The sequence below is a fragment of the Cydia fagiglandana genome, chromosome 4 (genome assembly GCF_963556715.1).
Source record: "Cydia fagiglandana chromosome 4, ilCydFagi1.1, whole genome shotgun sequence".
NCBI lineage: Eukaryota > Metazoa > Arthropoda > Insecta > Lepidoptera > Tortricidae > Cydia > Cydia fagiglandana.
The window spans coordinates 5,883,695-5,897,473 of record NC_085935.1 but is presented as its reverse complement, the minus strand read 5'-3'; the positions used below and the strand labels follow the sequence as shown (position 1 = coordinate 5,897,473).

The 13,779-nt window shown below is 37.5% G+C and overlaps 1 protein-coding gene across 1 annotated transcript in view; it reads left to right on the top strand.

The window, feature by feature from the left end:
• The first annotated feature begins 1,599 nt into the window (after positions 1 to 1,599).
• LOC134663528 (homeobox protein aristaless-like) overlaps positions 1,600 to 13,779 on the top strand; it is a 123,704-nt gene continuing 111,524 nt past the window's right edge. Inside the window, exon 1 of the mRNA XM_063519921.1 lies at positions 1,600 to 2,110. Coding sequence (XP_063375991.1) covers positions 1,969 to 2,110 — 142 coding nt within the window. The 5' untranslated portion in view covers positions 1,600 to 1,968. The remainder of the gene's footprint in view (positions 2,111 to 13,779) is intronic.

Below are 13,779 nucleotides of genomic sequence, written 5' to 3'. Positions count from 1 at the left end.
ACGGCAAAATTACTAGCTAATCGTGTAAAAATCAATATAAAACTACTATTTTGCGTTATCTAGCCAGTAATTCCTTTATTTTACAATTACATTATCTAATTCAATCTTCAAGATTATTTTAATAATATAAATTTTATTTAACTACTTATTCATATTTCAGTTAAGCGAGCGTAACACTTCGTAGTTTCACATAAATCTGAGTCTAACTTTATTCGTTACATGTAAAATAACTCTGCAATAGCTTTTCCTAGGACCCAGTGCAGCTGACAACCTTTCAAAATAAATCATAAGTGATAATATAGTGTAGCCGCTGAGTGAGACGATGTTTTGAGATTATAAATTCTAGTTAGGTCCAGTAACTAGTAAGTTAGTGACTATTATTTATGCTTGCTCCCAGCCAGTCGTTGACAATCACAAAATCGTTAGTGAATAAGCCTTAGTTCAAGGTACAGTCCTGCAATAATATTTACACTACGAAGGCCGCAAAATATCTGACAAGGTCTTATTTGTATAGCCATAAGAGTGTTTCACATATTTTTGCGGCCTTCGAAGAGTAACATATTATTGCAGGAGACTGTACTCTTATTGGCAATATAGGGCCCGGCTCCACTGATGCGTTGCGTTGCGTCGCGTTGTTTACTTTACTTCGCCAGCGTAGTCGCAGCGAGGACGCTGCGACATTTTGCATCTAGGTACCTAGGTGTTTTGTACCATGCCCAATTAAATACGTTGCCTAAGTATCTGTACAAGCATATAGCGCTTTTGAACTTTCTGAATTTAAAATAAAATTGTAATTTAGATTGTTGTCTTTTAGTATATCATTAACTGTTTTTCAAAAATACTAAAAGGTATTTACTAAAAAAAATTCGGGAACTTTGGGTATTTATTCCGTGATAATAATTCCTCAAAATAAATATATAATTTAAAAGCAAAACAAAACATTTACCTGCTTATCCAATAGGCATACTCATACAATTTCCAATAATTAAAGAAATTATACTAATAAAGTCTTTAATCTCTGTGGAGATATATTATGAAAAAGTCTAGTTGTCATTTCGAGCCTAACGACTATATTAAAATACTTATCATTTACAAGTTTTTCTTAGTATGAATTTATAATAAGCGTAGGCATCATACTGTAAATAATTTGCTTGCATATATTAAGTATATGCGAAGAAGATAATATCCGTACAAACATGATCAACAAATTAACACTCTTAATCTTCAATGGAATACTATTAAAGTACTTACATGACATCTGCTCAGCGCCACCCTGGCCCCAATCTTATAAAACATAAAACTAAAACATTAATTTATTTACTTATTCTCATTAACTTGTCTCATAATAAAAGTCGCCTGACATGCGGCATTACCATAAAATATCCCCTTAAAAACTCTCGACAAGTATTTTTCCCCGTTCCGTAAATTGCGTCTATGAAAATACTCTGATCCGGTATCAATAAACGCAATTACGGCTCATTAAAACAAATCGATTGTGTTAAAAAATCGCGCGTATCGAGTAATTGAAGTACGTGTATGGAGGCGGAGCTTAGGCCTTGTAGGCGTAGGGAGGGCCGCGCGCCGCGATGGTCGGAGGGCCGGAGGCCAGTCGCTCGGCACTCGGCGGACTCGGCGCGCGTCGCGCGAATATTCGCACGCGGAACAGTGACTGCAAAATACTTGTGCGGAACCGGATTTTTGAGTGGCGGTGGACATGTGACCGGAATGGATTCGGAAACTCTGTAACAGTGCCTTATTTGAACAACACGAGAAGACAAATCTTGTATTGATGTTTTTTATGTATTTATATTGAAAAAAAAACGACTTAATTGATTAAAACTATAGTATAATTGTGATAAAACCTATCCAAAACAAACTCGCAATGTCCGCAAACTAAAATGCAAAAACAAATGACAGCCGGTCGGTTTGAACACTTTGAACGCGAACGGTCGACTTCCGAATTTGAAAATGGATCTGACGACGAGGCGAGGGGAGGAGGAGGCGGGGGGAGGGGGGCAGTGTGAGGTCACGAAGCCGGAGGTGAAGAAGACCAGCTCGTTCAGCATCAGGAACCTGATGGGGGATTCCGACGGCGCGAGCAACAGCGAAGGTAAGTGGTTCCGCGGAAATAAATGTAGAGACTAACGGCCCGATTGGAACTTAAAGATACATCAATCATAATCATGGTATACCATGGTATCATGGATTATCATAAGATACATCAGTTAATAGATCTAGAAAATATATGGATCAGATATGGCAGTGTCAAATGTGACGTTTCTTGAAACAAAAACGTCACTTTTGACACTGACACATCTAATCCATATCGTTTCTAGATCTATTAAGTCAATTAGGTGACGTATGTTAGAGTTCAAATCGGGCAGCTACTAACTCCGCACTTTAGTCTGGTCTGGTTTTATACATTTGGGATGGGATACTAAGAGAATTAGCTAGTGAAAACACAAAAAGGATAATAATAATAATCCTTCTTTGATCTTAATTAGTGCATTGCATTTACGTATGATATGACCATTAGAAGTAAGCTATAAGAATGTATATTTTAATCCTTAGAGTGGAAATACGCCAGTCTATTAAGCAGGTAAATTAAATTTGATACAATTTATGAATTACTTAGTCATTCATTTGTTACAAAAAGGTGTCGTTCCATTAGCTCAAAAATGGCGCCATCCGAAGGGTTAAGCAATGTACCTATATATTTATTTTTAATAGGTGTATTTATTTTTACGATAAGTGATGAAAATAAAACAGTAACGGTTTTTTTTATTATAATAGGTATGTTCATTTTGACGCAATTTTACTTTTCGTGGCAATTGTGGCTTTCGCAGTCATGCATGCAACATGCAGCCTATTTATAAAATATTTTAAAGAAGATTAGAATCAACTATCTGCCTACTACTTATATCAAGTAGTATATAACATGGTAGCCTGTAATAACTACTCAGTTACTACTTACATACTTACTTACCTATTTGAAATTGTTTCTGATTGTGAATAACCAGAAAAAATCTCCGCATCAATAGAAAGGCAGCCTAACTCAGGTTTTGACAAATAATAATAATTATTAGAGATGCCCCGAATAGTGAATGTGGCCGAATACCGAATATTCGGCGACCGAATAATCGGCATGACATGCAAACATTTTGAGTCACAATTATTACGAAAACTCCGTACACGGTGGGAAGAAATTGATATCTGTAGGGAAAAAATTGAAGAAATTTGAACCTTATGTAATTTAATTTTAAGTTCAAATTTCTTCTTCCCGCCGTGTACGAAACTGTTCGCCAACAAAGCACAACGTTTGCTAAGATATATTTTTTGTTGTGATAGGTATGGTGACATCATCATCACCTATCACAATAATTTTATAGTGATTTTAATGACTTGACTAACGACTCTTACAAAGTAACAACAATTCCCTTGGAGCCGTGACACCTGACAGCCCATAAATGCATGTTTATGGTTGCAATTACGGGCAATATAGCAGAAAGGTTTTGTGGGTCAAATCGTTTTAATTTATTATGCTTTGTTGCTAAGTATGTTAGATAATTATTGTTTTTATGTTAAGTAATTAGTAGTTAACTTGACACGTGTAAAATAGGTGTTTAATTTGGCTTACGGTGTATACTTCCATCTATCTCTTTTGAAATATAAAAAAAAAACTTTTACAATAATTAAAAGACGTAACTGTAAACACGTTAATGGAAAATAAAATATCCTGTCAAAACTAAACCAACGCTATAGTTCGTTTTTTTTAGCATTAGAAAGAACTCCACAGAAGCAAGCGTGCAGTTTTTGTCAGGCTCTTTAATTGTTAATAATTATAGAATTATCTTATGTAGCATGGTCAATACATATAATTTACTTCAAATGATTACCGCTAAAAGTGCCGGATTTGGAACCACAAGCTTACTTCTGCGAAGTTCTTTCTAATGCTAAAAAAAACGGACTATAGGTAATCAACTATTGTAGCTGATGCCATCGCTCCTTCTATATAATAATATTAGATTGTAGAGCAAGAGTACAAAACAATACGTTTCAAAAATTAAAAAAAGGAGACCTTATATTTTAGTTGCAAATATGGACACTACTAGAATATAAAGTCATCTTTATTTTAAGAGCAGGAACAACACAACAAAATGTATGAAATGTGTAATATGTAAACTCATATTAATGCTTATTAGGTCCATGTACCGGTTGTTGTACTAAGAAGCCAAAGCCATCTGCCATCTAAAAAAAACCCGCATTTCAAAGTGTGAAACCGATAATAGTACAAACTAATTACGATTACGCAACATTTTTCACTTCAGGCAGTTCATTACCCTATCCGGCATCAACCCAATTTACCACTAAACTCACCTGTCCCAACCTACCCCCATTGGCTCCATACACGAATCACGAAACATACGGACAAAGCAAATTAAATCTTAATCTGAACAAGTTAAGGTTCCGTTTTGGAAAGTAAAAGAACACGACGGTCGAGTCTGATTAAATTCTACAAACAATTGAATTTCAATCTTAAGTTGTAGAGTTTAAGTTTAGTTTTGATTGGATTTGGAATCGGGCTAATCGGGTAGCGGGATGTAGTCCAATTTAGTTCAGGAAACAAGTACTTATGTAAGTTGTGACGTCATAGGCTGGTACGGTTCGCTCGAGGATTAGTTTGATGGTCATTGTTATTGATAGCGAAGCTTATTCGATTTGATTGTATATATTCTATATAATTATCTACTTACAATTGAGTAGAGGTACTAGAGAAGCACCGGATATTCGGTTACTATCCGGTATCCGGCCTATCGACCATCATTTTTTCATCCAGCCGGATACCGGATAATGGCCTACTATCCGGCCGGATACCGGATAGTAACATTGCTTGATTTCGGAGTAAACAAATTGGATTTAAGAAACAGACACGGTCATAATAGTACGTGTTTATTATTTTAAAACAATTTAATAATTCCACTGACTTTAGCAGAAGTTCTAAGGTCCTGTTTTCTAAGGGGACCTTGCATTTTGGAGACAAAGCAAACCGCTTGGAACAGGTGTTTCTGGGGGTGATCTGAGCCGATTAAGCCCGGTTGCCAAGAGGTTCCACCCAGCAGGTGGGCAGGGGAGGGGGGGCAAATGTGGCTCCGGCGCGCCTCACTCTAAGCTATATATCTGCATACATCTAGCAACTATATCAAGTTTGGTGTCTTTTTCGTGTAATTCGAGGATGAAGAATTCATTTCTGTGACTAAATTTTCACTCTTCCATACAAAAAAATCGAGAAATTAAAAATTCCGAAAAAATCTTTTCACTTCTTTTTTCGAAAATCTTCTACAAAATTAAAACTATGAGGATTTGCTCTAGAAAAAAAATACCTGTGAATAGCCCAGTTATCCTACTATATAGAATAGTAAACTTGTTAAACATTTTTTTTTTCATAACTCTGATAAAAAAAATGTTTTGTGTCGCGCGGCGTACCTGCATTGTAAGAGCGGTATGCAGCGTTTAGGATTTTTAAGTATGTTTCGATGGTTTCTGATAAGTTGTTATTCTTCTGGTTGTTGAAAATTACTTCTGGACGTGATATATATACAAATATAAATTAAACGTATAAATATAGATGTTGGGAAAACTTTCGCCAATAGAGTTATTATAAATGTGATAAAATTAACAAAGCAGATGTTTGATTAAAATGCGGGTTAAAATACGAGTAAGATATATATTGTTCGCAATTGCCACTACATGCCCATGGGTCCGTGCATTTTAGTTTTTTCTTAACGCAGTTGCACCTCCCTGCCCATTTTGTTTTGCAGCGGCAACGAATAAGCTCTAAACAAGCAGCAGCCGCCGCAGGTAGGCTTGTACATATGGGCTCCCAATAACCATTTTGTTTGGACCAGCTCCAGTCAGCAGGACATGGAAGCTGTTGCTGAGGGGCTATAATCTGTCCCCAAACATAGCCTCCTTGGTAAACTGCACGGAGAAATATGTTTACGTGGGTAGGGCATCTTCCATTGGATGCAGATTCTCTAACTGAAGATTTTTTTTTGTAAAAAGTACTTTTCGGCACTCTTTTGCACTCGTACTTGTACCTGATGTACTCGTAAAATCAGTAACAAAATACTATGCATTTTGTTAAAATAACGTCTAGGGGCCAATTCACACCTCGTAATTCAAATCTGTCCATACTTACTATTGTAAGACTCTTACTTGCCATACAAGACAATAACAATTTTTATCAATATTGGCAATGCCTGCTCAATATTGCCTTGTTTGCCGTATTTAAACCCCTCCGTTACGGCAGGATATGCGCTCCAAGCTTGAAATACGCTTTTTTCCCTGTCCATACAAAAAAGAAACAGTGTCGCAACCTGAAAAGGTGTGGAAGAATGACAAGACTTCTGACCTTTCTGGTCCTGTAAAATAAATTATATATCTATGCGTTACAAATAAAATCATATATTTAAAGAAAGTTTGCAGCACTTGACCAATTGCCCTGGTGAGCTGTCTCGTATACTGCGGTGACATATTTATTTTATTTACAATTAATGGAGGATTGGCACAGGAAAGAATCACCTGTTCCTCTCGTGCCATGCTATTGCATTTTCTTAAGCTAACGTTTGTAGTTCTTCCATTAATTGTAAATAAAATAAATAAATATGTCACCGCAATAAGAGACAGGTCAACTGGGCTAATGGTCACGTGCTGCAAACTTTCTTTAAATATATGATTTTATTTGTAACTCATAGATATATGATTTATTTTACAGGACCAGAAAGGATAGTAGTCTTGCCATTCTTCCACGCCTTTTCAGGTTACAACACAGTTTCTTTTGTGTGTGGAAAGGGAAAAAAAGCGTATTTCAAGCTTAAAGCGCATATCCTGCTGTAACGGAGGGCCTTCTTCTTCGTTACACTCTTGATAGAGTGGTCGTGGCCATTATGAAAACTTTTGAGCGACTCATTTAACGACACGTCGCCATTCCTCCCGTAGAGCTGCTTTCCGTAAGCATTCGCTTACTGTGACCGACACACTGATTTGGTTTGGTCAGTACATCTCATTAGAGATCTTCCCCTAGCCCTGTCACCTCCTACTCTTTCTTGCACAACTAGACGTTCTGTAGAGGTTCCGTCTCGACGAGACACGTGTCGAAAGAAGTTGAGTACCGAGTTTTGCCCGTAGAAAGCAACCGCTCTTTAATGCCAAGCTCCTCAATAATTGATGCTCAGTCCATGATATGCCCAGCATTCGTCTCCAGCACCACATCTCTAGTGCATTCACTTTCTGTTTTTCGGATGCCCTTAGTGTCCATGTGAGACATACAGCATACAGAAAAGTGGGAAATATGAGGGATCTGACAATCCTGGTTTTAGTGGTCCTTGTAATGTTCCGGAGGGATTTAAATACGGTAAACAAAACAACATTGAGCAGCCAATTTTGGAAAAAAATGTTATTGTCTTGTATGACAAGTAAGAGTCTTACAATATTAAATCTGAACAGATTTGAATTACGAGATGTGAATTGGTCCTTAGACATTATTTTGATACTATGCATGGTGTTACAGTGTTCGGATCAGGTACAAGTACAAGTGTAAAAGAGTGCCGAAAAGTACTTTTTACAAAAAATAATCTTCAGTTAGAGAATCTGCCTCCAATGGAAGATGCGCTACCTACGTAAACATATTCTCCGTGCAGTTTACCAAGGAGGCTATGTTTGGGGACAGATTATAGCCCCTCAGCAACAGCTTCCATGTCCTGCTGACTGGAGCTGGTCCAAACAAAATGGTTATTGGGAGCCCATATGTACAAGCCTACCTGCGGCGGCTGCTGCTTGTTTAGAGCTTATTCGTTGCCGCTGCAAAACAAAATGCGCAGGGAGGTGCAACTGCGTTAAGAAAAAACTAAAATGCACGGACCCATGGGCATATAGTGGCAATTGCGAACAATATATATCTTACTCGTATTTTAACCCGCATTTTAATCAAACATCTGCTTTGTTAATTTTATCACATTTATAATAACTCTATTGGCGAAAGTTTTCCCAACATCTATATTTATACATTTAATTTATATTTGTATATATATCACGTCCAGAAGTAATTTTCTACAACCAGAAGAATAACAACTTATCAGAAACCATCGAAACATACTTAAAAATCCTAAACGCTGCATACCGCTCTTACAATGCAGGTACGCCGCGCGACACAAAACATTTTTTTTATCAGAGTTATGAAAAAAAAATGTTTAACAAGTTTACTATTCTATATAGTAGGATAACTGGGCTATTCACAGGTATTTTTTTTCTAGAGCAAATCCTCATAGTTTTCATTTTGTAGAAGATTTTCGAAAAAAAAAGTGAAAAGATTTTTTTGGAATTTTTAATTTCTCGATTTTTTTGTATGGAAGAGTGAAAATGTAGTCACAGAAATGAATTTTTCATCCTCGAATTACACGAAAAAGACACCAAACTTGATATAGTTGCTAGATGTATGCAGATATATAGCTTAGAGTGAGGCGCGCCGGAGCCACTTTTGCCCCCCCTCCCCTGCCCACCTGCTGGGTGGAACCTCTTGGCAACCGGGCTTAATCGGCTCAGATCATCCCCAGGAACACCTGTTCCAAGCGGTTTGCTTTGTCTCCAAAATGCAAGGTGGTGGACCTTAGAACCCCAGCTACTTGCACGCGCACTCATTTGGAACCTATGAATGAGTCCGCGCGAAAGTTCACTACGAAACAGATCAAACCTGCATAATGAGCACCTGAAAAACTTAAATGTAGGTATAGTTCCGCTGGCCGATGATTCGGCGGACGGATACCGGATATTCGCCGATGGTCAGGCCGAATATCCGGTATCCGGTATCCGGCCAAATAACTATCCGTTGCATCTCTAAGAGGTACAGTCCGCATCATTATTTAGGGCAATGTGCCTACGCGTCAAAAGTATCTGCCTAAATATATTAAAAAGAGATACGTCTCTACATGTAAAATATTGGGAGCATTTCTATTTATAAAATAAAATAATAGATTAGAACTTACCTTATTGTTTCGGTTCACCCAGTGTCAAATTGTACTGGTAACCATGGTAACTCCAGGTGCATGTGGCGTATGAGGAGGTAAGATAGTTAGTATCTATTTAGGGTTTTTATGTTATAATTGCCAGCATATTTGACACAATGCCGCGGGGGCCTTTTTTGGGTTCCGTACCCAAAGGGTAAAACGGGACCCTATTACTAAGACTTCGCTGTCCGTCCGTCCGTCTATCCGTCTGTCTGTCACCAGGCTGTATCTCACGAACCGTGATAGCTAGATAGTTGAAATTTTCACAGATGATGTATTTCTGTTGCCGCTATAACAACAAATACTGAAAACAGAATAAATTAAAGATTTAAGTGGGGCTCCCATACAGCAAACGTGATTTTTGACCAAAGTTAAGCAACGTCGGGCGTGGTCAGTACTTGGATGGGTGACCGTTTTCTTTTTGCATTTTTTTCCGTTTTTTTTTGCTTTATGGTACGGAACCCTTCGTGCGCGACTCCGACTCGCACTTGCCCGGTTTTTTAGATTTATTTTAATTTAGATTAGTTTAATTTTTAATTTTAGATAGTAATGTAGTTTACAATTTTGTTTAATTTATTGTGTTATAACAAAGCTACCTAATTGAATTAAAAAAATTGCGAGTTATAATTGTAATGTATTTTTGTGTATATTAATTTACATGTTCTGTTTAAGTCGGTGCAAACTTATGTAGCTTAGACGGAGTTTAATGTACAATAAAATTTAATTACGTACATTTTCAACGCTAGTGGTGATACTACCTATTATTAAATAGCTTTTTATAATTTTATTGGAATTACTTCAAGTGTTTGCTATAAAGTCATGGTCTTCTTTACATAATATATACATTACTAAAGTACCTTCTAGTATAACGAGAAAGAAAACGTTCCTTAAACAGAAAAAAAACCGGGCAAGTGCGAGTCGGACTCGCGCACGAAGGGTTCCGTACCATAATGCTAAAAAAAAGAAAAGAAAAACGGCCACCCATCCAAGTACTGACCACTCCCGACGTTGCTTAACTTTGGTCAAAAATCACGTTTGTATGTATGTATGTATGTATGTCACTTTATTGCACATAAACAGGTTTACATAAAATGGACAAAAACAAAACAAAAATAAAAATGTTATGTACAAAGGCGAACTTATCCCTAAAAGGGATCTCTTCCAGCTAACCTTTGAGAAAATGCGAAAGGATCAGATACTAACAGGTGAAAGACAATTTAACATGGACAAATAGCACTATGAGAATTTTGGATACACATAAAGGACGACGAGAGCGAATAAGTATGTTGTATGGGAGCCCCATTTAAATCTTTATTTTATTCTGTTTTTAGTATTTGTTGTTATAGCGACAACAGAAATACATCATCTGTGAAAATTTCAACTGTCTAGCTATCACGGTTCGTGAGATACAGCCTGGTGACAGACGGACGGATGGACGGACGGACGGACGGACAGCGAAGTCTTAGTAATAGGGTCCCGTTTTACCCTTTGGGTACGGAACCCTAAAAAGGTTTTGTAAACTACCTTATTACAAACATAATTAATGAGGCTTTACGACTTTACGTTAAACACTTAAGTAATTTTTTCTGTTATATTAAAGGTACTAAAAATTATAGTAGTTAATAAATGAGATATTATTAAATGATTACTTCGACGTAGGTACCTAGTGAATATTATGGACAGTAACGAAAATAAGCACGATTTATGAACGGCTGTTAACGGCTACAAATGAAGTTAATTGTATCGATTTTTTTAACACATACTATACTATGCAGATAGTGCTAGTCATATCTTTTATCTTTTTATTCTACTTCAACCTAGCGTTTTCCCGGCCTAGCGCCAGGGTCCGCTTTCCTGCTCAAATCTTCTCCGCTTTGCCCGGTCTTCGGCATCCTCAGTAGGCCAAGCACATGATTGGCGCGACAGTATCTCGCGGCGAGATAGACTACCCGTATTTTTGTAACTGTATAAGGCCCCCCCCCCGATCTAGCGTCGGCGTCTGTCGGCGTCTGGTCAGCGCTATGGAAAATGACGTCGCTGCGCAGTTGCGTCGACGTTGCGTCGAGCAGCGGCCATAGAGTTGTAGACGCCGACGCTCGAAAGACGCTAGATGTGGGGGGGGGGAGGCTTAATTAAAGAGGGTCGGGCAGTCTATCTCGTGGCGAGATACTCGGCTCGATTCGGAAAATGAATTAGATTTCTACTAGACTTCAACAAGTTACGATATGGATAATTTAAAGATATTTGTAAGATAGATATGTCAAATTTGACGTTTCCGCGATTCTGGAGGTCCTCTTGAACGATTTCGACAAGTTATGACTTAGATATCCAAGTCACATCTAGTCGATATCTAATGTAGATCTAGTTGTTCTTTAAATCGTCTCTAGATCTTGTGATTATCTCGAAATCCGAATAGGCCTGTATCTCGCGGCGAGACAGACTACCCGTATTTTTCCAACTGTATTAATTAAAGAGGGTCGGGCGGTCTATCTCGTGGCGAGATACTGTCGCGCCAGTCATGTGCTAGCCCGGCAGGTGTGAGATTGTTCTCTTCCATGTACGCGAGTCATATCTATTATAATATATGTATTATAATTTGCCTAATTTCCTGCAATCACTCCACACTCACACGTGGCTACACATTTTAAAATCTCAATTGAGACTTAGACATACGTTCCAATTCGAGTTTTAGCTAAGCGATCTGAATCCGATACGATACTGATTTGTCAGTGTGAAAAGTGGCGTTTTTGGTTGAAGAAATGTCACTATTGACACTGTCAGATCAGTATCGTATAGGAATCAGCCGGCGTATTATGGATAGCTTTATCCATCTTTATCCACGTGATAAAATAACTGTCACTGTTTAACACCGTGGGATAGAAAGTGACGGATACCGTTTTATCAGGCTGTCACGTAGACAAGAACGACCATCATATCCATACAGGTCGCACAGCTAAAACTCGATTTTTTAGCCCGGTAATCTGTCGAGATTTTTTGCCCACGAGATAAATGCATCCCTCAGTAAAGGCTTTGCTTTGGTCACTTTCTTTCGTACAAATATGACATCTATATCGGTGTTTAAATCCGTCTTTAGATAGTATAGTAGTTTAGTAATGAATATATTTTAGCTCTTTATATTTTTTATATAATTGGTTTTTATGTATTTTATATTTAAATTACACCTATTAAGGATATCCCAATGCAATTCGATTTCACATATGCATCGCGTGTGGATATCGGTTTCACTTTCATAAGTATAATAAATGTCTAGTATAATTTATAACTTTTTAGGTTTTAGTCTAATCAACAAAGAAAATTTGCAGTGACAGTGTTTTACATAGTATTTGATAGGTAGTTTTGATGGATAAGATGCTCTTCCTTGCGTTGTCCCGGCTTTTTGCCACGGCTAATGAAAGCCGGGATCCGCTTGGCAACTAATCCAAAGAATTGTCGTAGGCACTACTTTTTACAAAAGCTACTGCCATTTGATCTTTTGACCCAGATGGGAAGCTAAGCCTTATTGGATTTGGGATTAGTCAAACTTCCTCACGATGTTTTCTTTGACCGAAAAGAGACTGGTTATTATTATCAAATGATATATTGTAGGTACGTAAGTTCCGAAAAACTCATTGGTACGAGCCGGGGTTCGAACCCGCAACCACCGGATTGAAAATCGTACGCTCTTACCGCTAGGCTATTAATTTATTCTTGATTGAAATAATATTCAGAGCATATAATATATGTATGTTGATGTGTAACTGCGAATATTAAATTTTATTAGATTTTTACATGCAAAATTTTAACCGTAACCGTCTACTTTCAAGAATAAGAAACCTCTGCAGTTTTGTATACTCGTAGGTTAAACAGGTAACCATGTTTTTATATGGGACCAGGAACTTACGGGACGGGACACATCTTTTCAAAACATTACATCTTATAAGTTATAATTAACATTGCATTAATAAAGTATGCTATAGCACAGAATAATTAATAGTACTATCGTACAGAAATGAAACTTCCTACAAAAACGAAGTTTGACAGCGGTTCAGGGTCGAATCATGCTGTCTCTTTCTAATATATGACACTATCCCTTTCAGCTATTTAGGGTTGTCAAAAATCAAGTGATTATCTTATCTGTGGTCGTGCACGCAAAAGGAAGTCAAGTGGTGCCAACCCTAATAATTGCTCGGAGCAATGCTGAGCCGAGCGGTGCCGACTTTGACCGAAGTCAGGAGTTTCGCACCCCTGGCTATAGATATTTAATTTTACTTTTCTCATAGATTAGTTTTAGCAACGAACATAATTGTATTTAGTCATTCCACCAACGTATATTCGATTACAATAAAATTACTCGCATTTGCGTATTTTTTAACCGCCAGCATGTATGTAGATGTGCCCATTACCATAATAATTGATATTCGTGATATCGATAAGCCGTAAGGATATCAAGTTGCCAGTTCACTTATGTCGTTTAAGATACGTGTTGTTTAAGGACAGGTGGTATAGGAAAGTGTAGCGAACATGGGTTATATTTTGCGTAGTCCTGTAGTGATGTCCCTTTTATGAGAACGTTCCCTTTTCAGTTGAACATGACGGACGACAGAGAGGTATGGCAGAAAAACTGCCGTATTCGAACTTCAAGATATTCACAAGAGACGACACGTACTAGATCCATTCTAGATACGTTATAGTTTAGATATCAACTAGTTATCATTTG